The sequence below is a fragment of the Solea senegalensis genome, linkage group LG17 (assembly GCF_019176455.1).
Source record: "Solea senegalensis isolate Sse05_10M linkage group LG17, IFAPA_SoseM_1, whole genome shotgun sequence".
NCBI lineage: Eukaryota > Metazoa > Chordata > Actinopteri > Pleuronectiformes > Soleidae > Solea > Solea senegalensis.
Genome location: NC_058037.1, coordinates 18,544,613 through 18,569,681, shown reverse-complemented (window position 1 = coordinate 18,569,681; position 25,069 = coordinate 18,544,613). Strand labels below are relative to the sequence as shown.

General features: G+C 43.1%; 1 protein-coding gene across 5 annotated transcripts in view; it reads right to left on the bottom strand.

Annotated features, from left to right (window-relative positions):
* LOC122783837 (collagen alpha-1(XII) chain-like) overlaps nt 1–25,069 on the bottom strand; it is a 106,397-nt gene that overhangs the window by 78,177 nt on the left and 3,151 nt on the right. For all 5 annotated transcript variants that reach the window (XM_044048725.1, XM_044048722.1, XM_044048726.1 and 2 more), the window contains exons 3-13: nt 24,042–24,158; nt 21,917–22,060; nt 19,749–19,802; nt 18,800–19,066; nt 17,947–18,111; nt 16,990–17,163; nt 16,608–16,898; nt 14,513–15,115; nt 10,904–11,182; nt 10,549–10,824; nt 327–596 (exon numbers count right to left, since the gene is read on the bottom strand). In XM_044048725.1, the coding sequence (XP_043904660.1) occupies nt 327–596; nt 10,549–10,824; nt 10,904–11,182; nt 14,513–15,115; nt 16,608–16,898; nt 16,990–17,163; nt 17,947–18,111; nt 18,800–19,066; nt 19,749–19,802; nt 21,917–22,060; nt 24,042–24,158 (2,640 nt within the window). The remainder of the gene's footprint in view (nt 1–326; nt 597–10,548; nt 10,825–10,903; nt 11,183–14,512; nt 15,116–16,607; nt 16,899–16,989; nt 17,164–17,946; nt 18,112–18,799; nt 19,067–19,748; nt 19,803–21,916; nt 22,061–24,041; nt 24,159–25,069) is intronic.

The window sequence follows — 25,069 nt, the reverse complement described above, 5'->3', positions numbered from 1 at the left end:
GATCTGTTTATTGTCTGACTTGTCTTGGTGTTCCACAAGGTGCGCTTTTAGGACCCTATACATTTTTATTTCTTTTTTTAAAATCTCCTGCGTTAGCGATAATTAGAAAAGCAGAAGAAGTAGAATCAGCAGAAGAAGCAGTAGAAACAGAAGGAGCAGAAGAAGAAGCAGACACAGCAACAGAAACAATAGAAGGAAGAAGCAGAAACAGAGGAGGTGCCCTTTGAACTGTCCTGTGATTGGTCAAATGTCCTCACAGTTCTCTCTGTCATTATGATCCATGTTGTGATTGAATGACTAAATCAAAACTGAATACATTGTCTCACCATCTGTGGTTTCCTGTCCGGTGACGGCGTCACTTTCTTTGTGGTCGTAGCCGGCGGCGACAGACACCTGGTAAAGCGTCTCCGGCGTCAGAGCGTCCAGTGTGGTCCTCGTCACGTGTCCCGGGACAGTTTTCTCCCCGGACTCCCGGGTAAAGAGCGACTTCCACTGAACACGGTATGTCCTCACGTTGCCCGGCGCAGCCGTCCACGACGCCACGAAGCTGGTGTCGGTCACGTCGCTGGTGACCAGGTCTCTGGGAGGACCGCCGTCTGGAAACGAGCAGCACGCGTGGTCAGTTCAGGCTCAGCAGAATCACAGCGTTAATTAACGGTTTGTTTTACTTCACACTGAATGTGAAGTCCAAGTAGATAAGTAAAAAAAGACTTCAGACAGAATGAGAAAATGTAATGTTTTGTGAAAGACGTCAAAAATCGTTCCTGGAAAATAAAATTTCAGTTAATCTTTGAAAAATAATTTGATTAAATAATAATCTGGGGACATTTCATGGTGAATGAGCCAAAACGCAGATTATATACTGAGGCATAAATCCTCAAATTTCCTCTCAAATCACCACAGATGTTTTAAATAAAGTTATCCTGACTGAGGTGCTCAGATGTTCTCTCCAGGATTTTCTTTTTTTTTTTATGGAAACAAGGTCAGACAGACCTCTCCAGACCGGACAGACATTTCTCAGGATATTTTAAGACATTTCTGCTTCATTAGGAAGAGACAGAGGACAGGAAGCACAAAACCTCACTCTCCCACACCAAACCCCATAGAGAAAATCTGTGATTTTAGCTAGCGAGGACACAGGAGCTGCTGGTCTACTGCTGCCTCGTGTGGTCACTTTGTGTCACTGAGGTCAATCTGAACAAGGGATTTTAAAAGCCGAAGTGACAAAATAAGACATTTGGACTTAGTGATGGAGGCAGCAGTGGATCAACAACTCCTGTGTGTGTGATGATAGAATCACTGCTTTTCTCTTTGAGGTTTGGTGTGAGAGAGCGAGTGTTTTACAAACTTCAGTTTCTTGTTAGAAAAGTCTGTCTAACCGTGAGATAAAGACGTAGTAGAAAAGTAGATTTTTGAGTCATGCTGGAACTGTGTGGTGAGAAAGCGCCATAATTGGTCATGAGTTTTAAGTGGGCGAACATTGATGGAGCCACCATGGAAACAGTGGATAAACCCACTTGGGACCCATATTGTCCGTCCAAACATAACCCGTATGAGGCCCACAAGGACATGCTGGCCAGGATGTGTCAGGACTACACTTAAATGACCTTAACTAGGCCTTTAACCAATGATCCTGGGCTCCTCGCTCTGCTGGACGCCCAAGACACCACTTAAAGTCAAACTGGCTTCTGCACACTGAACTCAACACAGAACCCAAGTGTTTCCACACAGTTTCAGGACTTCATCTGGACTCTGTGAGAGGCTGCGGCACGGAAGCCAAACGCCCTGGGACCAAATCTAACTCACTGGCTGGTGTTGCTGCGAGCAGACATGCAGCATTTGGAGGTCAAACATCACGTCGTTGTCCTTCTTCCAGTTTATAGGTGAGAGCATGTAGAGAGAGGAGCTCCCGCCGCCAAGTTTCCACTGCGTGATAATTATCACTATATATCCCATCCAGCCTCACAATCAAGGAGAGGGAGCGTGAAATAAATCACCGCAGAGCCTCTGCCAGAACTGATTCAGACCTCTGGAGGAACCACTTTTAAATGTTTATGAGTTTCTGGCCACAGATCGAAGAGAGTCAGGACCTTTCATTTTTTAAAAATCGGAATTCTGTGCACACACGATCTAAGGCCAGGTCCGATGTCAACTGCGCTGAGGAAGAAGAGGAGAAAGAAAAAGCACGACATCACTGGAATGAAATGAGGCCGCGTGTGTCGGCCAGATCTTCCTCCTGCCAGATCGTCGCAGGACGACGTGCCGAGACAGGACGAGCGATGGAAAACTATTAATGACTCGTCGGGGATTAGCGCGGCGCTGACGGGCAGCATGACACCGCCACAAAGATACTGAGTTTGAACAAACATGTAGGGATTAAAAATCTATTTGAGCGGCGCAGATTGACACGAGACTCTTAATCTGAACAAACACCAAACTTAAACTGATGCTTCCTCCAGTTCCAGGGAAAAAATTAGTGACGATTTACAGGTTTAACATGGTTTAAAATCAAGCTGTCGAAAATAAGAAAATGGGGTTTAAACATGAACGTTTGAATTTACCTTAAAACAACTATAAATTATTGTATATATCTTTACTCGCAAGCGGTACTAGAAGTTAAAGCCATTCAAGTATTTTCAGAATTATGATAATTTAGTTACGATTATTATGTTTTCCTAATCATTTGGGGCCAAAAGTCGTAACTGAAACAACACATTTCGATCAATTGCGATAACAATCTTTTCTTTTCCACTTAAACAACTCTGTTGTTGCCTGGAAGTGATGATTCTCTGTCAGCCAATCAGCAGGCGACAGAATGTCTAGCTCTGCCCCTCTACAAGTTGGATCGCTATGCTAGCTACAACAACAGAGGGCTGTGGAAAAGTATTCATTTCACGGCTTCTTGACGTTCAAAACACAAATATTAGCTCAACAGTCCAACGTGAATCGGACTGTGCCACTTGGCGGAAGTGGGGGGAAGAGTCAAAACCACATGTTTCTAGGGCATATTTTCATAACTGATTAATGGATGAGTTGTTTTGTCCATAAAATGTCAGAACATTTTGAAAAATGTCTCTCAAACTCTGGAAATGATGATGTTTCTCAAACGTCTTTGTTTTTGTCCACAAACAAAAAACTATTTGAATGATGTCTTTGTAATTTCTGTCCTTGCATGTTGTAAAATGAACTACGTGCAGGTTTATTTGTTGTGTTTTTGGGGAAGGACGTTGTTGAAAAGTCAGTTTCTATGCAGATGATTCATGATGAAGTTTCTCTGATTCTGTAAAAACTGAAAATACTCACATTGAAGAAGCTGAAAAATCTAAAAAAACAGTTTTATTTATAAGAAAAACACTCAAACTGATTAATCTTGACTTGTTTTGTTCATAAAATGTTGAAAAATGTCAATCATCTTTGTTTTTGTCCACAAACACAAAAATGATTCAGTCTGAATGACTTCTTTGTTTTAAAGGAGCAAATAAACCAGAACATTTAAGAAGATGGAAAATAGCAATTGATTAATAATCGATTCATTTTGAAGTAGAGACATTAAAACTGACCTTCACTGTTCAAGAAATATTCAATAACATGTTGATTTTCTTCAATAAAACTGTCTTCAAAGCTTCAAAATAACTAAATAACTTCTCTTAGAAACAGAACGATTTATTTCCCACCTAAAAGTTTCCTCATCGTTTCATTTGCAGACATTCGTCTTTTTACGTTTCTGTCCGCTATTTTCTCGATGAAAAATTGGTTCATAAAATATCCGAAAATATTGTTCAGTGTTTGTCAAATGTCTTTGTTTTTGTCCACAAAAACAAAAATTATTCCTTTTTAATGAATTCTTTATTTTAAAAGACCAAAGAAACCAGAAAATATTCACATTTAAGAAGCTGGAAAATCATACAAACTGTTTTTTAAATATGGAAAACCTTTAGTAATTTATTTATAGTCAAATAATTGTTGCAGTTCTGGTCTCGAAATAAGGAAATGATCAATAAATTGTTGATTTTATTTAATAAAAGTGTTTTGGAAGCTTAAAAATATGTAAAAATCCTCTTAGTTAATTTTACAATAGAGTTTTCTGGTACTTTTTCTCCGTGCAGGTTTATTTGTTGTGTTTTCGGGGCAGGACGTTGTTGAAAAATCAGTTTCTATGCAGATGATACGTGAGAACGTTTCTCTGATTCTGGAAAAAACTGAAAATATTCACATTTAAGAAGCTAAAAAATCATCAGAAACTGTTTTTAATGATTGAAATGAATCATGAAATGAATAAATCGATCGTCGATAGTTGATGTTTAATGTAATAAAGCGTCAGTCAGGCCCTACATGAGTCCGTCTGTCTTGTAAGGTTGCTACGCTGCTGCTGCTGCTACTGAGTCAGTACAGTCACCATGGAAAGTCTCTTTGGCTTTGACTTTGAATAAACTTAGCCAACCATGTTCCATCTACAGTCACAGACACGTGAAGCACCTTCAGACCCAGACCCAGACTCAGACTCAGACTCAGACTCAGACTCAGGCTCAGGCTTAGACTCGGAGATTGACTGCTGTTTTCTCGCGGGTGGCCCAGATGGCAGCAAAGTAAAAGAAAGAAAGAAAAAAAGGAAAAGAAATGAGATCACTCAGCCTCAGTGTTATTGGTTTTACTTTACATCAGAGGACAAACTGTCTGTGGCTCAGAGAGTGAAGCAGCAGCACAGACAGACTCACACACAAAGTCGGAGGATCTTATTTCCTGTGAAGTCACATTCTACTTCAAACCCTCAGACTTTGATTTACACAGGGAAATGCTCCTAAATTCCAAGTTTACAGGAGAGCAAAACTCCAGTAAAAAGGATAAAAGCATTCAAATTTAGATTATCTAAACAGGTTTAAATAATCTGTTTAAAGATTTCTTAGTTTGAATGAATTTGATTTATTTAAGTGCAACAAATTTACTTATTTATTTCTAAGTTTGTCAACCATTTTAGTTTTTTCAGTGTAGCATTAGCATGAGCGTGAACAGCCCCTGGGTAGTAAAAGAAGAGACTCAAGCTAAAGTTAGCCAAACTATCATTTGTGAGGTAAGTGAGCATTAGCATGTATTTTATCTAACCCCAGTTTTGTTAATGAAACATTAAAGTTAACAAACAGACTGAAGCTAAAGTTAGCCAAATTATTTTCTAAAACTCGACTCAGACATTTTGTCCACTTACTGTGGAACATGTGAGGACGAGTGAGACGTTTGTGTGTGGTTTTATCACAGCTCTGCTCCACAGAACGCTCCGTCAGCCACGCTGAGCCACGTCTGCTCTCAAACACTCCACTGCTTCCCAGGGGCCAAACTGGAAAGTTGAGGCCTTGTCATATGTTCGGAAAAATGAGTCCAAACCTCACAATTCTCCATTCTCACCCCCTGAGGCAGGTCTGGATCAGCTGTTCAGATCAGGAACGCACGGAAAGATCCCAACGCAGACGTCAAACCAAATCACACACTTTCAGGAGCGACTCGATAACGACGTAACCACGATAATCAGTCACTAACAAATACACGTGTGAGGTTCCTGAACTGTGTGTGTGTGCGTGGTTTTCCATCGCACAGCAGTGTCACGCTACACTGAGCCCACAATCAGGAGAGTCCTGCTTTGTCTCCGTTTGTTGGGCTGCGTTCAAACGAGTGTTTAAGAAGCTTCAGCTTCAGTGTCTGTGCGTCAGCTCACATCCAAACAGCCTCATAGAGTTCCGCCGTCGCGCTCACACAGTAGTTAGAGTTCTGTTTGATTTACTGTAAAATCATTTTAGGTTGTTTCTTCTTAGGAACATATTTTCCCTCAGATTACATTTGTTTTGGTCAGAACACTAACGGCTCTTTTCCTTCTCACACAGTTCCAGCTCGACTCAGTTTGCTAACAGTCAACACAGGCGGCTGTTTTCAGTGAAAGTGAATCAGTAAGAAGACTTGTTCACAGAATGTTTCAGTACATCAGACTCTGTCTGACAGTCACTGAACTGAAATACCACTGAACGTCTGACACAGAACTGAACTGAAATACCACTGAACGCCTGACACTGAACTGAAATACCAGCCTGACACAGAACTGAACTGAAATACCACTGAACATCTGACATTGAACTGAACTGAAATACCACTGAACATCTGACACTGAACTGAACTGAAATACCACTGAACGTCTGACACTGAACTGAACTGAAATATCACCGGAACGCCTGACACTGAACTAAACTGAAATACCACTGAACGCCTGACACTGAACTGAAATACCACTGAACGCCTGACACAGAACGAACTGAAATACCACTGAACATCTGACATTGAACGATCTGAAATACTGAACATCTGACACTGAACTGAACTGGAAATACCACTGAACATCTGACACTGAACATCTGACACTGAACTGAAATATCACTGAACGCCTGACACTGAACTAAACTGAAATACCACTGAACGCCTGACAGTGAACTAAACTGAAATACCACTGAACGCCTGACCCAGAACTGAACTGAAATACCACTGAACGTCTGACAGAACTGAACTGAAAAACCAATGAACTGAAATACCACTGAACGTCTGACAGAACTGAACTGAAAAACCAATGAACTGAAATACCACTGAACGTGGTCACGATCGCCGGCTTTGAGCAGTGTAGTCTCTAAATCCAAGTAGATTTTTGGATTCTAAATAGATTTTGGGATTATAAATACATTTTGGAACTATAAATAGATTTTGGGATTCTAAGTAGATTTGGGGATTTTAAGTAGATTTGGGGATTTTAAGTAGATTTTGGAACTTTAAGTAGATTTTGGAACCGTGACGACACTCTGTGACCAATCAGAGGCCGGCAGTCTGCTGATGTCACCTCGTCAGAGCAGGAACTAAAATAAAAACACCAGGTTCTTTCACTGATGGAAAAACAAAACAACAAAACGAGTAGAGATGTGCTGAGTCGTGCTGGAACTGTATAATGGAAAAACGCCAAAACAGGTGTTTTGAGGTGAAGTGAAGTCACAGACCTATGCTGTGACCTGTGCTTTGTGACCCCGAGGATAAAATAGAAGGTTCTGAGTGAGACTCGTGAAGAGCCAGACTTCCCATCAGTAAGAAGACAAATGCACCAGTGAGGGACAACCACGCATCGGAAAGAAAGAAGTGAACATAACTATTAAAACTATTAAATTCCAGGCAAGCCCTCACAGGGTGGAACTGAAAGACATGAAGACACCGAGAAAAAGACGGAGAGAGAAAGTGGAAAGAGAGGACATGCAGAGACTAATGTGAGGAGACAGCAGAGCAGAGAATCTGGGAGTTAATGGAAGGTGAGACAGCAGGAAACAAAGGCCCATCGTGGAGACAGAGACATAAACAGAGAGGAGCACAGTGAGTCAGTCTCTCCTGCTCCTCCTAACCTTCCAGCCCTGCTCTCAGCTCCGCTCTCACACATTCCTGTCCAGTCTTGCTGTTTCTCAGCTTCAGCCTCTGGATGATGTGTCCACTGTCACTGCAGCTACACACACACACCCACTAGAACACAGAGTCCTCGCAGGTCCACGTCTGTCGATCGATGTCCTCTAACGTCTTTGTTTTGTCCACAAACTAAAAAATGATCGAGTTATGAGAAGAAAATATTCACATTTCAGAAGCTGAAAATAAAAATCACAGAAACGGGTTTCATTCTAGGGCAGCGACAATTACTAATGCAGCACGAAATGAATCGTCTGCTGGTAATCTGTGTTTTTTGTGTGGTTTTTCAGCTTCTTACATGTGAATATTTTCAAAGAAATCATTTAAACGGAATCCTTTTGTGTTTGTAGACAGAAGTAACCCTCAGAGAGAAGCGACGATCACACGGGGGTCTGACAATGTTTGAGACCCAGAACTTTCCATCTACAGCCTCATACGGCAGAGTTTAGTCTGTTAGTCCACAATGTGTCTTCATAGTGTGTTTAACACTTTTTCTCACTTTTCTTTTCAGGTTTGTAAACCACTCACTCTCCCACTCCAAACCCTGATTTTAGCTGGCGGGGACACAGGAGCTGCTGGTCGACTGCTGCCTCGTGTGGTCACTTTGTGTCACTGAGCTCGATCCAGATGAAGGATTTCAAAAGCCGAAGTGACAAAATAAGACATTAGAACTCAGTGATGGAGGCAGCAGTGGATCAACAACCCCTGTGTGTGTGTGATGTTAAAATCACTGGTTTTCTCTGTGGGCTTTGGTGTGGGAGATTTGATTGTGTTAAGTGGCTAAAACACAGGGGGCGCTCACAGCTCCATTACTGCTGAGGACGTGTCAGTATCATTAATGACTTCCAGGAGAAGAAAAAAACGAAAGTGTGTCTGCAGCGAGCAGCAAACAGGATGTAAAGAGTTGTGAGAGGCTGTGAAAGAGAAGCAGGACGTGTTCACACAATTTCCCCCCTTTAAAAAATAATTGTTAAAATAAAGCCATGACTCATGAGGCCTGTTTAACTCCCTGCTGTTAACGCCTACAGCCCAGCACTGCTGTCAAATCCTTTACTGCTGTTCCCTGCAGTAGGTACACTATGTTTCCGTCTGAGCACGGAAAATGGCTTCTATTACTTCATCATCATCATCATCATTATTATTATTGCTGTTATTATTAGTATTATTGTTAGTATTAATATTCTTCTTATTATTATTGTTATTATTAATAACAATAATAATAATAATAATAATAATGAATAATTAATCAGTCATCATCATCTAACCGCTTTATCCTCCACCAGAGGGTCGCGGGGGGTGCTGTGCCAATCTCAGCTACATCGGGCGATAGGCGAGGTACACCCTGGACAGTTCGCCAGTCCACCGCAGGGCCACACACACAGATAGAGACAGACAACCATTCACTCTCACACTCACTCCTATGGTCAATTTAGAGTCTCCAATTTACCTAATCCCCACATTGCATGTTTTTGGACTGTGGGAGGAAGCCGGAGAACCCGGAGAGAACCCACGCACACACGGGGAGAACATGCAAAATCCATGCAGAAAGGCCCTTGTTCCAACCGGGGCTGAATAATTATTAATTAATACAATTATTATTATTATTGTTGATCATCATAATAACAATAATAATAATAAAAATAACAATAAAAATAATAAAAGCGGTCAAATGGGAAGAAAGAGGCAATTCCTGGTTAATTGTTGACTTTTTCCCTGACTTTGTGGAAAAGACAGCAAAGAGGGCAAATCCTGACAAACCTCAGGGCATTGCATCAATTCATAGTTTGGAGATAAAGTCACGGCACAGAGAGTGAACGCTGCAGTGGGAACATTGTTGTAAGACACAGGCAGGAAGGAGAAAACCCAGCTGGGACCAGAGGTTTGTGAATATTCCTGCTACTTTTTAATAATAATCTGTCAAAGACACGGAGATAAAATGACAAAAAACCAAAAAAGTAGCTTCAGACGATGAGCAGCTGGAGGTGAAGTGTTCACAGGAATATGATTTATTCTTTTACAGCTGCATGTGTCTCCAAATGATCGCTAAACATCCCCTGAAGTGCAAACACTGACGGAGCCCACAGGAGATAACGTGTCCGTGTGTCCAGAGTCTGAGCGCGTCCGTGTTTCCATTCCTCTCCCTGTAAGGCCGCATGGACTCGACGGGCGGCGGTAGGTCAGACAAACACCGGCGAGGCTTCGGACGTTGTTTTCCACCGCGGTCAAACACGTGCGGCCTCCCTGGTACCGCCGCCATATTTATTTAAAAATAAAATGTGACAAACCACCGAGAAAAAAAACAGAATCCACGAGGGAAACGGAAACGGTCCCGAAAAGACGTGCGAATGAGCCCCAAATGTTGTGGCTTTAAATGTGCATTGAATGTTTTTGTCTTCCAGGATCTGCAGGCAGCTGGTGTGGATCAGAACCAGCGACTTCCTCTGTTCTCTGGGCTTCCCACAGCTTCAGAAATCGCATTTGGAACAAAAAGCCTCTACAGCTATCGCAGCCTCTAAGCCTCATCTAGCATCTGTTGATCATCACATGTTTGAACTCTTGGCTGTTTTTTAATCTCTGGTTTACAAAAGGAACGTATCTGATGGGATAAAAGTGTAAGTTCTCATTCTCTCTGGTTTGACTGAAGGCCAGGAGGCGTGACGCTGAGCGCCGACAACAAAAGGCCGTGGAAGCCATTAGCTGCGTCAACTCACTTCACCTCTGTCCCTGCAGACACGGCAATTTACATGAGGTTTAATAACCACCAGCAGGTGGCAGTGTTTACCATGCAAAAAAGAGAAATCAGAACAAAACGTTGCTAAACAGCGCATGCTAACCACTTGCTAATACACCTGTGAGGATAAGAAGAAGAACAACAACGTTGTCGTTCTCTAGATCACACAGCTTCTGCTAATAACTGTCACGATCAGCAGGGGGCAGTCGTCTGTATTCATCACTTTATCGAAAATCTGAAAAGGAGCAAATATTGCTAGAAACGAACCGGAAGCCAGTGAAGTGCAGCTTCACCGGGAGTAAAGTGATCTCCAGATCAGCTTCTTACACTGATCGTGAATCTTCACTCACCTTCTTTGGTGGTGCCTTCGGTCTGCAGCTGGACTCCTGGGCCAGACTGGTACTCGGGCGTGACAGTGATGCGGTATGTCGTTTGGGGGCGGAGCTGCTGGAGCACGGCGGTCGCCTCAGTGCCGTCGGTGGTCGTCTCCAGGACGGAGCTCTCGCCGTCCGTGGGCTCGTAGCTCAGCCGGTATCGAGTGACGGCTCCCGGCGCCGGCAGCCACGACACGCGGAAGCTGTTTGTGGTCTCTTCGGACACTCGCAGGTTCCGCACTGGGCCTTGTTCTGCGACACGTGAGTGAGGTTAAGTGTTGAATGCTCTTTGATTAAAACAAAGATCGACTTCTGGACTTTATTCAAATACCTTCTGTGGTGGTTTCATAACCTTTTACGGGCAAACTGTCTCCTTTGTCGTACTGAGCGTAAACGTTGACTTCATAGCGAGTGAGCGGGACGAGGTGCGGCAGGAGGGCGGTGAGTGTTTCCCCCGGCACCGACATAGAGATGTAATGTCCCTCGGCGTCGTCCGCCGGCTTGAACTGAACCAGATAGGACTCGACGTTGTTGGCGTCGATCTCCCACGAGGCCCTGAAGCTCCTGGGGCCGACGTCGGAGAAGGCCAGCGCCCTCGGCTGGACCAATTCTGGAGAAACAGTTTAAAACATTCAAAATCAATCACACTTTCAAAACACAATCAAAACACTTTTCACATCTAATCACAAACAGACACAGATTGAAGTTGTAGACAAATGCTGGCTTTTTTTAATTAGTCGAGTTTATTTGCCAAAAAAAAAAAACCCTGACAAAATCTTAATTTATGGCGAAAACATCACAACACAAAGTCTGTGCGTTCTTCACAGATCTTTGTGTGACACTGATGTTTCGTATACTGAAGCAGTTAAAGACATCGTTGAATGGCGACGGGAAAAAGAAACAGATTTTAGCCACTCAATACAAAGCTTAGCTGGTAAATCAACTTTAGCTTAAGCATGAAATATCTTAAGATTGTCTTTTCCACTTCATTGTGTTGTTAGACAAGAGCTGCTGGTCCTCTGCTGCCTCGTGTGGTTTGGTGTAGGAGAGTGAGTGGTTTTGCAAAGCAACAAAAACTTGAGGTTCTTTATCTTTTGTGGTGCACATGTTCTCGTGATATTGTAGACTTAAGCTGACACATAAGTGGTTAATATCAGTTTATGTCGTACTTCACTGAGCCTGCACTCGCTCTTCTACAGCCAACTCTCTCTGTACGTAACACCAGGGCTCTGTGCCAAGACCTCAGACAACCCCATACCCAGAATCCTGAACTATCCCTTTAAGGTTAGGAAGAGGTGTCTCTTACTAACAACAAAAAAAAAAATCACACCTCTAATTAAAGCATTTTGACATGTTGACTTGAGCACTGTTTCCATGTGATATCTGTGGGTGTTCTCAATGATGTTTGGGTCAAGTACAAGCGTGATCGGTTCATCCTTTGTCGTGACTTGTATGATAAACGGCTTCACAGGGTGTTATCCGTCAAACATTAAAGATAAGTAGCAGAGAAAACACAGAGGACTGAGCCTGGTGTTAACTAATAAACTCCCCAGAACTTCCCCAAAAAGACAAAAACATTTATGTTTCCGGTCCATTTAGGTTTAAGAAAGTCAGAGGAAGTCTCACTGAGGCCCTGCACACACGGAATCATAACACAACATTCAGTTTGGTACAGTACGGTTCAGTCTGGTACAGTTCGGTACAGTTTGGTACAGTATGGTTCAGTTTACTATGACAAAGTCCCAGGTCAGACTTGCGTTTCGACTGAGGACTCTACCTTTATTTGGTGGACGTGGGCGGTGCCAGACGGCCGCGTAGCGTGACGACGTACTGTTGTGGCGACAACAAACCCACACACAACAATGGAGGACGTCCAGCAGCTCCATTTGTGGACGTTTCAACAAGACAAAGTCAAGCTTTGCTTAAGAATAGACAGCAGGCGTTTGCACGGATCACAAGTGAGTGACGTTTTCCGTTGCCCGATCAGCTGACCGTACCACTTTACTCTGGTATCCCAAGCAACAGGCGCCAACGAACGGAACGTTTTGGTACCATTCCTAATCGAAGCGCAAGAAAACATGTACTGCACTGTACCAAACCAGACCACTACATTGTGTGTGTTTGTCACGAGCGCGCCTGATTCTGACTGCTTTTCCACAAACAGACAGTAGGGGGCAGTGGAGACAGCACAACACGACATTTAACCGTCACAATGACTTTGAAAACCCTGCATATTTCTGCTTTAACTACAACATGTCCATCAGTTGGAACGCCCCGCTGTGGAAGCTTATTGTCCTGGATGGAAGTTGTGACAGAGCAGCTCCTGCAGGCTCCTGTGTACTTAAAGTGGCGATTATATAAGACTTACATAATCAGTAATCAAAGCTGCTGTGAGTCACACTCTGCCCTGACAGAATTAGAAGTCACACAGTGATTCAAACGTTAACTCCTTTTACCCGCTTGTCCAAATTTGACTACCAGATGTTCGACGAGTGTCTCGCAGTCGGGACGTGTTTACGGACACATGACGGACGACAAGTCTGAAAGGTGCTGATGTGGTGACATCAGAGTCATCTGGTGCTCAGACTCCGTTTAGAGGAGTGTCTTCAAAACCGCCGTGTGACCCAGTTCTGATGTTTCCACACATGCAGGAACTCTCCCTGCCCTCGCTGATCAAACGCACAACATGTGTTTCACACATTGAGGTAAAAGAGGAGGCTTCGGCAGCGAGGGCCGACATGAAAGTCATGGCGATGGTATAGTCCCTGGGCTCGTCGGGGGAGCTGCAGTAATTGATTGTCACTGAAATGTTGTTTTAATCACGACAAATGTTCCCAATCGTGGTAACGAACAAGTTTCTCTTTGACAACTCGAGTCCCGACGCCAGACGTTATTAGAAACACACTGAACTACAAACTATCCGTCTTCATTATCAAAGTAAGAGTTTCAGCTCATCACGTTCGATGAAACCCTGTTTTAAGAAGACAAGTTGAGACAGACAACGGCTGGAGAAAACTGGCATATTTTGAGACAACTGAAAGAATCAACAAGATAAATCAACGTTAGCTTAATCACACTCATCTGAAACTGGCTTCAGAAACCAGGTTTTTATTTCTCCTCAGTCATGAGAAGCATTTTACTCGTCTGACAAAAAAAAAAAACTGGCACATACCACAAATTATACAAGGCAAGTGTTAGCATGCTACTTAGCAAAAACAAGTCCCAGAGTTCGAGAACAAAATCTAATTCTCTAAAACAACAAACTAGATTTTCACTTGAGTGTCAGGTAATCCATAAACTGTACCAAATCTTTTTGCTGAGTCATGGGATCAATGATCTGATATCACTGGCTCATTGGAGTGTCCGCTAGGATCACATAGATTACACTGCTTCTGGATTAAACCGGAATAAGTCCCTTAAAAGAGGAGGTTTAAGGCGGGAGGGAAAGTTAAAGTTATAGGAGGCAGTAACGCAACTTTACGAAGGAACGAGGACGACAAACTGACATTAGCAGAAAAGGGGAAAGTCCAACAATAACTGGCCGACAACTGAGTTCTGGAGTCAGAGGTCAGTGACGCCACCAGTGAATTATGGACGATGACTTAGAGAAGATTAAGAAAAAGAAGACGAAGAAGAAGACATCCAAAAAACAGCTGAAGGAACTTTCTTAAAAAGTCAGAAACTCGATCAATCAAAGGTTTCAACCATCAGACATGACATTCACAGACTCTCTTCTCTAACCTATCATCACCAATCCATGGGTTCTACAGTTCCTCTGCTGCTAAAGCCAGGATCCATTGTAAAGAGTTCAGATACCAGCTAACTCTTCACGCTTGGCCGATGTTAAACAAATAACGTGACGAACCAGGAGAACTGAAAAGCAGTCGTAACACGTGCAGCAGAGATTCATCGGCATAGAGGGTAAGACTGTCTTACTCACGTCTCTTGATGATGTTGAGGAGCTCCTGCTCGATCCTCAGGCAGATGGACTGCGTGAGTTCCGTGGAGATTCTCTGAAAGGCGTCAAAGTCCTCCACCGTGTACACGTGTGTCTCTGCCGGCGGGTTGGCGATGGCCTCCAGCTCAGACCGCACCGCGTCCTTCACACCCACTGCAAAGATCTCCACGTCTGAGTTCCTCAGCCTGGTGGCCGGGTCCCGGAAGGCGTCGGAGGACTTGCCGTCAGTGATGAGGATGGTCACGCGGGGGACGTTGGTGCGCGCGCCCCTGGTGGCCTGGAAGATCCTCTCCCTCACGTAGGTCATGGCCCTGCCGGTGTTGGTAGAGCCGCCTCTGTATGGGAAAGACCTGACGGCCTTGACCACAGCGGACAGGTCGTGGTGAGTGTTCAGGTAAAACTCGGTGTACGGGTCGCGGCTGTACTGGACCAGGCTGATCTGGACCTTGTTCGGCCCGATGTCAAAGGTGTTCACCAGCACCTCCAGGAACGCTCGCACTTTGGCAAAGTTGGCCAAACCGATGCTGTAGGAGCCGTCCACCAGGAGGACGACGTCGGCCTGGACGTCCATGCCGAGAGAACATTCTGGACACAACGATTACAGAGAACAACACAAACATCTGATCACTGACTTTCTCAGTTATATTGAGGCTTTGTTGTCCTTTTGTGTCTCTTTGTGTCTTTGTGTTGTCTCTTTTTGTTGCTTGATATCTCTCTATGATCATTGTTTGGTTGCATTTTGTCTCTTTTGTGGTTATTTTTTGTCATTTTGTGTGTCTCTGTGGTATTTTTGAGTTTCTTTGTAGTTGTGTAGTCTTTTTGTCTCTGTGTTGTTTCTTTTGTGTCTTTGTGGTAGTTTTGTGTCTCTGTGCTGTTTCTTTTGTCTTTGTGGTAGTTTTTGTCTCTGTGTTGTTTCTTTTGTCTCTTTGTGGTAGTTTTTTGTCTCTGTGTTGTCTCTTTTGTCTCTTTGTGGTATATTTGTGTCTCTCTGTTGTTTCTTTTGTATCTTTGTGGTAGTTTTGTGTCTCTGTGTTGTTTCTTTGTGTCTTTGTGGTAGTTTTGTGTATCTGTGTTGTTTCTTTTGTCTCTTTGTGGTAGATTTGTGTCTCTGTGTTGTTTCTTTTGTCTCTTTGTGGTAGATTTGAGTCTCTGTGTTGTTTCTTTTGTGTCTTTGTGGTAGTTTTGTGTCTCTGTGTTGTTTCTTTTGTGTATTTGTGGTAGTTTTTTGTCTCTGTGTTGTTTGTTTTGTCTCTTTGTGGTAGTTTTTTGTCTCTGTGTTGTTTCTTTTGTCTCTTTGTGGTATATTTGTGTCTCTCTGTTGTTTATTTTGTCTCTTTGTGGTAGTTTTGTGTCTATGTGTTGTTTTTTGAGTCTCTGTGTTGTTTCTTTTGTCTCCCTGTGGTAGTTTTTTGTCTCTGTGTTGTTTCTTTTGTCTCTTTGTGGTAGTTTTGTGTCTCTGTGTTGTTTCTTTTGTCTCTTTGTGGTAGTTTGTGTCTCTGTGTTGTTTCTTTTGTGTCTTTGTGGTAGATTTGTGTCTCTGTGTTGTTTCTTTTGTCTCTTTGTGGTAGATTTGTGTCTGTGTTGTTTCTTTGTCTCTTTGTGGTAGATTTGTGTCTCTGTGTTGTTTCTTTTGTCTTTGTGGTAGATTTGTGTCTGTGTTGTTTCTTTTTGTCTCTTTGTGGTATTGTAATTTGTGTCTCTGTGTTGTTTCATTTGTCTCTTTATGGTAGTTTTGTGTCTCTGTGTTGTTTCTTTGTATCTTTGTGGTAGTTTTGTGTCTCTGTGTTGTTTCTTTTGTGGTAGTTTGTGTCTCTGTGTGTAGTTTTGTGTCTCTGTGTTGTTTCTTTTGTCTCTTTGTGGTAGATTTGTGTCTCTGTGTTGTTTCTTTTGTCTTTGTCTCTTTGTGGTAGATTTGTGTCTCTGTGTTGTTTCTTTTGTCTCTTTGTGGTAGATTTGTGTCTCTGTGTTGTTTCTTTTGTCTCTTTGTGGTAGATTTGTGTCTCTGTGTTGTTTCATTTGTCTCTTTATGGTAGTTTTGACCGATTCCTCTGTGTTCCTCACATTCTTTGGTACTCACCCATGGACACTTTGACCGTCTCTGTCTTCTGCAGGGCTGTGATTGGCTCGCTGGGAGACACACCCTTCAGAGCGAACACACTGATCTGGTACTCTGTGTCTGGAGACAGATCTCTGACGGCCACCGACGTCTGCGCTGGGCCCAGGTAGAGCTCCTGACGCTTGCCGCCGATCATCATGGGAATCATCTGCACCTTGTATCCGGAGACGTCTCCGATGGAAGCGTCCCAGGACACGCGTATGACCTTGGAGCCGACCTCCAGGACCTGGAGATTCGAGGCCGGCTCAATGACTGCAACAACCACAATCACAGTCATCGTCGGACGAGCGGCTCTGAAACAGCAGGCGTTGAGAGAGGACGTTTTATTTTCACCACAGCTCACCTTCTTCTCCACTGGCCAGTGATCCCAGTTGATCGTCAACGCCGGCGCACACCTGCATCACCAGCTCTCTCTGCACGGTCTTGATCACGTCGAAGTTGGCGACGTTGTAGACGTGACTTCTGTGCGGCGCGGACGCCATCAGCTTCATCTCGGCTTCGTCGGCCTGATGGATCCCTGAAACGGCAGCAGCACGGAGACACGACAGGACGAAGACAGAAGGGTTAACGACTCAGTTCCAGAGTAAAACAGAGTGAGAGTTCTTCATTGTGTCACTTTAACTACGGTTTAAATCAAACGGCCGTAAATCGTCTTGTCAGACGAATCAAGCGGAAAATATTTGGGTGCAAAATTGATTTAGACAACTTCGAAATCCTCGCTATTGTGTTTGCATGGAATTTCACAACTCCCGACTCTGCAGGCTTTTTTTTTCTTGCCTCTGGCTGATCGGAGGCAGAGCTCCTGTGTCGTCACCGCCGCCTCATTAAAAAGCTCTTAGCGCCTGGAGACGCTCCAGCAAACTAACGGCCGAGTCCATCACACGGAGTGTTTGTTTTCCTTTGAGAGAAGTGGACTTTTACAGCTTCTCCCGCAAAGACCCGGGGACAAGTTTTACATACGTGTGTGTGTGTGTGTGTCGCAAAGCGACGACCGTAAAGTATGAGCTGCTGCTGCTGCTGCCGTTATTATTATTACTCAAGCAGCAGAACCTCTTTGTCGCCATGGCAACAGCCCACTTCTGCGTCTCCTGTCCTGAGTTTGTGGAAAGTCTGAGACTGAACCTCGAGCGTAAACATTCATAAAAACTTGCTATCACTCGCTCGTACCGTTAATGAGGCAGGAATGTAACCGTGTTCCATTATTATGTCACCACAGGTTGTTTTTGTTAAAAGCACTGAATGCAGATGGAAAATGTACTGAATGCTGAATGTTAAAAAAGCTGTGGCTCTGGCTCCGTACCGAGGACAAAGACCTCCACCCCGCGGCCGCGGAGCTGCTTGGCGTAGCTCTCCACTGGATCCTCCGATCTGCTGTCGGTGACGATTACCAGGACTTTAGGAAAACCCGTCCTGGCACCAGCTGCCTCGGTGAACGTGTTCCTCAGGATGTGGTCGAGGGCATTGCCTGGAGAGACAGACAGACAGACAGACAGGTACTCACTGAGCTGGGATCACAGTGTGACAGAGAAGACGAGACTGGCACAGTCTGATCCCAATCATCCTCAAACGATGAGAAACAGACTCGTTTTAAAATAGAAAAATAGGAAGGAAAAATGTATAATTCAATAATAGCCAACAGCTGTCATTCTGTAAACTGAACGAGAGAAAACGAGCAGCCTGTGTGAAGTCAATGCTGACTGTGTTGTGAGCGCCCCCTGCTGCTGAGAACCAGCCTGACTTGAGAGATCGTAGACTCAAACGTGCGTCGTTTTATTTGGTTTTCTGACAGTAAAGTGAAGTTTGTAAACCACTCAATCTCCCACACCAAAGGCCATAGAGAAAATCAGTGATTTAAGCTCGCGGGGTCACAGGAGCTGCTGGTCTACTGCTGCCTCGTGTGGCCACTTTGTGTCACTGAGGTCAATCCAAACGCAAGATTTCTAATGACAAAATTAAAAGGTGGATCAACAACTCCTGTGCGCTGTGATGTTAAAATCACTGATTTTCTCTATGGGCTTTGGTGTGGGAGAGTGAGTGGTTTACGAACTTCACTTTCCTGTCGGAAAACAAATAAAACGACTGAAGTTTAAGTCTATGATGTCTGAAGAACATGTCCACATCTTTATCTCACTGTTAGAAGTAAACAAATGTACCTGTCATGGTGGCTCCTCCTCCTTTGTACGCCAGCGAGCCGATGGCGCGCAGCAGCGCCGCTCGTGTCAGGTGCGTGTTGAGGTTGAACTCGGTCCTGGCGTCGTCGCTGTACTGCACCACCGCCACGCGGCTCCTGTCCTCGCCGATCTGGAAGGCTCCGGCCGCCGCCGACACAAAGTTACGCACAAATTTGAAGTTTGGCCGGCCCACGCTCCAGGAGCCGTCCACCAAGAACGCCACGTCAGCAACGGCGCCCGCCGAGCATTCTGGGAAGGGAGAATGATTCAGAGCGACAGAGAGAGTGAGGTCGACACAGCTGTGAGGAAACACTGTAACACAATCATCAGCACAATTACACGCAAACTTTGTATCAAACTCAACTCGTCTTCTGCTTTATTTTAACAACAGTGATCTCTGCTCTCATGATGTGGAACCCAGTGTGAGTGAGTGAGTGAGAGTGAGTGAGTGAGTGAATGAGTGAGTATGACCTCATGTATTTTGTACAGTTGGCTTCATTTTCTTGGATCAGACTAATTGCAGCACAGATTTGCCCAAAAATGAATCAGATCAGGGGAAACTGCGACTCAGCAGCTCTGTTGTAAAAACCACGATCTGTAACTGTTTCCACTTTCCCTCGGCTCTTCGGGGCGGGGCTTCCCCTCTTTCTGTTTGAAGCCACGCCCCCACAGTGGCGGGTGGTTCGCGGTGCAGCTTCCTCCTCACTGGTAGGAGAGCGAGCTGATGACTGAACACCTCAGAGATTTTTTATTGGGGCCTAATTTTCAATGATTGCTGCACAATGGGGTGTTGTGTGGCGGGAAAACGCCCTCCCTCCCTCCTCCCCCTCCCTCCTCCCTCCCCTCTGCTGAGGTCAGGCTGATGGACGCCGCCCAGCAGCCGAGGAGGACAGTGTTGAGTCCTCCTCAGAGAGACGACAGAGAGACTTACTGAGAGTGTGTGAAGGTTGTGACGTCCTGGACGATTCTCTGCCGCTCGACTCGACTGTGAAACAAGAAAACAAAGCATGTGTTTGTATCGTCTTCTGTTTGTTTGTCTGTGTGCGTGACTTTTATTCTTCAGGAGAACTTTAATGAAGCCCAGAGGCTGTTGTTGTTGTGTTCATACATTTATGATTTATTTATTTCTTTATTTATTGATTGATTTTGTACTGACGTCATTTTATGTAGCGCTCTGAGACTTCTCTGCTTTATGAACCTCAGCTGAGACGAACACGCAGCTCTGTCTCTGCTGAGCGACGTGGCTTCATTTTATGAGGATTAAACAGCACTCTGTGTGTGTGTGTGTGTGTGTGTGTGTGCGTGTGTGTGTGTGTGTGTGTGTGTGCGGCGGCGGCTGTCAGTGAGGCTGCTCCGAGTTTCCCAGCTGGAAATTTCCGAGTTCCGTCTACAAATGGAATGCTAGAAAGTTAGTTAGTGAGTGAGTGAGTGAGTGAGTGAGAGTGGGTCTAAATATGAGTGAGTGAGTGTCTAACTATGAGTGAGTGAGTTTTGCACTTGAGTACAGTAACTAAGTACAAATACTTAGTTACATTGACATCACTGATGACTCATGGTATCACATGGTTTCTGGGAAACTCGGAGGTGATTTTTATTTTATTTCAGCATTTTAAAGCCGTTTATGTGGATTTATGTGAGACTGTGATTTCCTCGTCACCGTGGAAACGGTCTTTAAACAAAGCCCCTTGGGTTTTTTTTCACCACGACCCCAGCTGAGCCGAGCCAGTCGTTACAGCTGTGCCAGAGTTTCCTGTGTGTGTGTGGATTTGAGATGATGAGACTGTGAAGTGAAGTAAAGGAGTTTGAAACCATGACAACTGGGTGAGCGCCATCTGCTGATCAGGATACTGTAAAAACTGAGGAAAACTCACTGAATGCTGCTCGTGGTTTGATTGTTTGTTTGTTTTTTAACTGCTGCTGTTTCCAAGCTCAGCCTCAATATTTGAATATTATATTTTACATTTATACAGAATAAAAAACACAACAGGAATTTTTCTGTCTGTAAATGAATCTGTAAAATTAATATGCAAATGAATCTGTAAATTAATCTACAAATTCATCTGCAAATTCATTTGCGAATTAATCCGTAAATATTCTGTGAATTAATCTGTAAATTAATCTGTGAATTAATCTGCAAATTAATCTCTAAATTAATCTGTAAATTAATCTGCAAATTAATCTGTAAATGAATCTGCAAATTAATCTAACGCTACAATTAAAATCTTCATTAACGCGAGTGTCTGATTGTGTAAATGAGTGAGTGTCTGAGTGAGTGAGTGAGTGAATGTCTGACACTTTAGACTGTATTTATTTTTTGTAAATAAAATGTCAACGATGATTTATTTCAAAGTGAGATAGTGGAAATGTTAGGTTGTGTTTATCTTGATAAAAGATATTATTGTGATAAATGTTATATATAAAAAAAGCTTTAAACTCCACAAACGTCTCAAAAACACTTTAAATCACTTTACTTTAAATTCTGGTCAAACATTGTAGACGTTAGGATAAATATTCTCTTAAATAAGTAATAAGTTTTATGCAGTATTTTCATGTTTTTTTGCTCCAAGTCTCTGTTTAAGGGTTGTTTAAGGGTCACAGGGAGAGTTCATAAAGGTGAAGTCAGGCTTTTTCTGGACTTCCATAAACAGTTCACTTGAATAACATGACGACATGTTTAGTTCATACATGAATCAACACTTAGGGAACTCTTATTACAGAATTTTGTACAAATTCTACAGAATTTTGTGTATTAACGAGTTTCCCAGTTCACTGTCGTCCACATCACAAACATTTCCCACAAGCGGCGATTTATAAGCGATTTTCAGTGATTAAATGCGTAAATAAAACCGTGTATTCTGAGAATGTTGTTGAAGACGTCGCTTTTATTTGGATTTATTTGGATTTATGTGGCGTTTCTTTTTGATTTATGTCCACTTTAGTGCCGGGTGTATTTAGGTGTTGAGAGAGACAGTTTGTTTTTCAGACTGCAGCAGGTCGTTGCCATGGCGACTTCCTGCCAATACTGACCAGCTGCTGAACAACTTGGATTTGTTGGGATGTTTGTGCAGCACACACACACACACACACACACACACTCACATGTGATCTGGCCGGAGACAGGCAGACTCTCCTCCAATCCGACGTACGCCGTTATTGTTACGACATAATCCACATCTGGACTCAGGTCTGAGATGGAGGTCTTTGTCGCAGATGCGGGGAGAGAGAATTCTTTTGTCGGTTCTCCTGCAGGAATTCACAAAGTCAGAGGGAAGCCATTAGGAAAAAATTGCATCACTTCATTTTCTCCAGAGTCAAAAACAGGACCTTAGTTCCAGCTCCAGCACTGACCTGAGGAGTGGAAGAGCAGAGTAACAATTTCATTTCATTTAATGAAAACTCCCCACAGTCCTATGAATCCAAACAAACACACGATATTAACCCAAATCTTCCATTAAGACCACAACAATTATTTACTTCAGATGTTTCAGTTGGGCTGTTCAAGGGAAATTAATCACACATCCCATGATTCATGAAAAGCTCAGCAGTTATTTATGTGTCGTAATTACACGTCCGTATACACACACTTGTAGTAAAGTTCACAGAGTCAAGAGGGCGAAGGTAACATCAAAGTTTAGCATCAATACCCGAAAATCACCAGCTGTTTCGTAAAAGAAAAAGCATTTAACTACTTTAATGAATCACTTTTTACTCAAAATGGTCATTAATTAGCTAAGCTTAGGTTAGATATGCAAACTAATGTTGATTTTGCCCAAAACGTGCACTTAAATAACGTGTAAACACTACTCTGCACATAATATGTTGAATCCAAAAGAATAGTAGTTTCGTTTGCTAGCAAACAAACGCAAGCGTGAGCTGCGGATTTAAATTTAGAGGTTAAATATGTAAGTTAGCATTAGCTTGATCAGTTAGCCTACGGTCCACAGTGCGTTCCAGTTCCAGCTGTAGTCAGAATCGCAATTTAGCTACTGAAGAAATGCAAGGGTTGCTAGTTTAGCTTGCAAACAAAACTACTATTCTTTTGCACTTTATGGACAAAATCAATATTAGTAAGTAATAATAGCTTCTATCAAACTGAAAAATGTGAACTAGTTAGCTGGTTAACAATGTACAACAATGATAACACCTCGGCAGTAACCACATTTAAATTGAGAGGTAACATTTAAAACCTAAAACCTACCTATAGCGCTAACACCAACAATGTTTTTGACTTACTAAGTTCTACAGTAATTGCACCAATAAAAAATAGCTAATTCGAGTGTGTCAATTAGTTTTAACACAATTACACCTGCACTTATTGGATTAGAAGAAGCTAACTATAGCTGATAGCTCTAGGTCACCTAGCTGGCACCGCTATCATAGAGTGCAATGTTGACACCTGCCGTTATTGGACAAGAACACGAAGCTAATGTTGGCACTGTGTCAGCTAGCTGGCACTGTAAATGTAATATTCACACCTGCTGTCATTGGATTAGAATAAGAAGCTAACTATAGCCGATAGCTCTGTCAGCTAGCTGGCACCGCTATCAAAGAATGCAACATTCACACCTGCCGTATATGATGAGAACAAGCTAAAGCTGTGTCAGCTAGCTGGCACCATTATCTGGAATAATAACTTGACTACGCCTGCAGTTATTGAGTGAAATGCTAACGTTGCGTCTGTGTAGCTCAGGTCACACGCACACACATTTGTGTTGTTATGTAACACCTGCAGTGAATGCCAATAAATACTTACAGAACCAACCAAAAAGATATTTCAAATAGCTTTTACCGTGTAAATAACTTGTTTCCTGTGTCACGTTTATATCTACAGTATCTATCTGTCATTTAGATTTTGGTCCTTGAGTTTGGTCCCGAAACTTAACATATTGAGTATTTTCTTGTCGTATAATAACTAAACTAAGTCTTACATGTTGAGCCCTGGCCGTTATTTTGCAGGATTCCACTGCTAACCGTCGTTTAGAACCATGTGATGTGTGAATTCTTCGCTGTCACGTTGCGCGGCAGCACAATTACTCTTATCCATAATGTTTTCTTTTAAAAACCTCTTATCATTTCGAGCGCTCAGAGCCAAGCATGTGTCAGCAGAAGTCTTCAGATAATTGCGGGGAGTGTCGGGTCTTGCCAGGCGGCGGCGAGTTTATGGCAGCTGTAACATTACAGGGCTCGGCAGGACAGAACTCGCCGTCTTTAAACGAGCACCCACCTGCGTCTGAAGTCACTTGTATCCTGTAGCCATCGATCCTCGACTGTGGTCGGCTCCACAACACCTGCACCGTGTTCTCGTTTAAGATCTTAAACCTCAAATCTGTCGGAGGGTCGACTGAAAAGAAAGAGAGGAGGAAAGAACGCGGGCACAGTTAATCTGTGTAGGATTATGAGTGTGTATAATTATGAATGTTTGAATGTGCCAACAGTCAACACTTCCAGGGTGAAGCACGACAACGTTCACTGCTGGAGCAAAAACGACACAAGGAAACCCAAACGACAACGAACGTGTGAGAGAAGCCATTTTTGGACACACAACAAAAAAAAATGACTTCTGTTTGAGTTTGTTTGGCCACGGTCAACAACTCAAGCAACGACACAACAAAACATGACACAAGAAGAAAACTACATTTCTACAGTTTAGAACAGTGAGGAAAAACTGACAAACTGGGCGGGAAGAAAAAAAACTACTCCAATTTTGTCTTTTTGGAAGCAAAAATTAGAGTTTCGCTGCCTTCACAACATCATAAGTGTCAAGTATCTGAGTAAGTATCTAAAGTAAGTTAAATAATCCAATTTTTGAAGTATAGAGGGAATATGTTTCCTACTTTGCGTTATGCTAACGTTACCTGGACGTTAGCTAGCTTTTCATTGGCTAGCAACCTTAGAGTTCTGTTGTTCCATTTGAAGGCACAATTTGATGAGAAACTCACTTACGACATGGAAGCCGGTAAACTGGACTAGTAAATATAGCAAAAATAAAATAAAGATTTTGGCTATAGATGAGAGGAAATTAGGTTTAAGGAATTATTTATGTTACATGAGCCAAGAATGTAAATCTTTTGTTTTTACTTTACCAATATAGTGATATTCAGAATTCCAGTCAAAAATGAATAGATTTGGCCTTTTCTGTACTTCCACACAGGCCTCCATGACATTTATAGAGCTGTCTGATCTATAAATGGATTAGTAAATGTAAAAACAGTTGGAGAGTTAGATTTAAAGGGAATTCTTTGGTCACGGATG